Source organism: Penaeus monodon, chromosome 30 (assembly GCF_015228065.2).
Source record: "Penaeus monodon isolate SGIC_2016 chromosome 30, NSTDA_Pmon_1, whole genome shotgun sequence".
Classification (NCBI taxonomy): domain Eukaryota; kingdom Metazoa; phylum Arthropoda; class Malacostraca; order Decapoda; family Penaeidae; genus Penaeus; species Penaeus monodon.
Window position 1 is genome coordinate 33,450,325 of NC_051415.1, and position 1,207 is coordinate 33,451,531.

The window sequence follows — 1,207 nt, forward strand, 5'->3', positions numbered from 1 at the left end:
GAGCTTTTAACCAGTCTGTTTAGTGATTGCCGGATTGAAAGTCTGTGACTGTATTAGATTTTTTTATAGAATTGATATTATTTAGAGCTCTTATTAGTTTATGTATGGAGAAATGAAATAGGAATTCTCACAGAAAAGATATTGTCAAAATTTTATTGCATGGTATGGTATAATTGTGGAATATGTTATGATGTATGATAGTTGTTGTTCCCAAACTTTTTATTCTGTTGACCCCTTTCTCAAATCTCTGACTCATCTTCAACCCTCTGACATTTTTCTAGGTACATATTTTTAGGCTAAGAAAAAAAATCAGTAATCTGTACAAATTTTATTAACACATTTGTAATACATTATTCTCTGATGACATGGTTTCATTGAATAATCTTGATATGAGCACTGAGAAACTCCTTCCACATTGGTAACAATATTTTTTCCTCCCAAGGCTTTGCACACCCCTGCTAACCCTCCTTAACACCCTGGAAGGTCACTACCCACTAGTTGGGAACCACTGTACTGTAGTATGATATAACAGAGATAATGGATTGGTATATCAAGAAGGGAGAACAGGCATATTCATATTTATTTTCAGTTAACTTCATGTTTCTAACGGACTTGATGCATTTCCAGGTCACAGCAGTTACGTTCAATGACACAGCAGAACAAGTAATTTCTGGTGGTATTGATAATGACATGAAGGTGAGGAATATAACCAAAGTTTGTTTAGTGAAATATTTATTTGTATATCTGTTCGTTTGTTTTTACATTGATTTACACATTATAGTTACACATTAATGTAACATATCACTGTATTTATATTTGTATATATATATTTACATATTTATACTTTGGTGTTTGTGTTTACAGTCACTGTAATAGACCTCAAAATTTATACATTTTGGTACCAGCTAATCCCCCATCTCCTCCTGGATAGTATGGACAGAGAGTTTGTCAGTATCCTCCCTACCTGTCTGTATTGTCACTAGATTGTTGGGTATTAGAACCAGTTGCCTATCTGTGATCTGTGTCAGGGACGGGCAACTTTTTTGAGGGCCAGATGGGACTTTCAGGAGCAATCCCTGGACCCAACTAACTATGTACAAGAATTCTATTGAAAGCCATGAATCATATGCAAGACTTATCATGAAAAACATGCAAATTGTATACATAATTTTTATTGAAAAATGTGAATATGGTATACAACAATTTG

The 1,207-nt window shown here is 33.8% G+C and overlaps 1 protein-coding gene across 1 annotated transcript in view; it reads left to right on the forward strand.

Moving 5' to 3' along the window:
• The window catches only part of LOC119592735 (U5 small nuclear ribonucleoprotein 40 kDa protein-like), a 10,716-nt gene that overhangs the window by 4,306 nt on the left and 5,203 nt on the right, over nucleotides 1-1,207 (forward strand). The window contains exon 5 of the mRNA XM_037941670.1: nucleotides 628-696. Within this exon, the coding sequence (XP_037797598.1) occupies nucleotides 628-696 (69 nt within the window). The remainder of the gene's footprint in view (nucleotides 1-627; nucleotides 697-1,207) is intronic.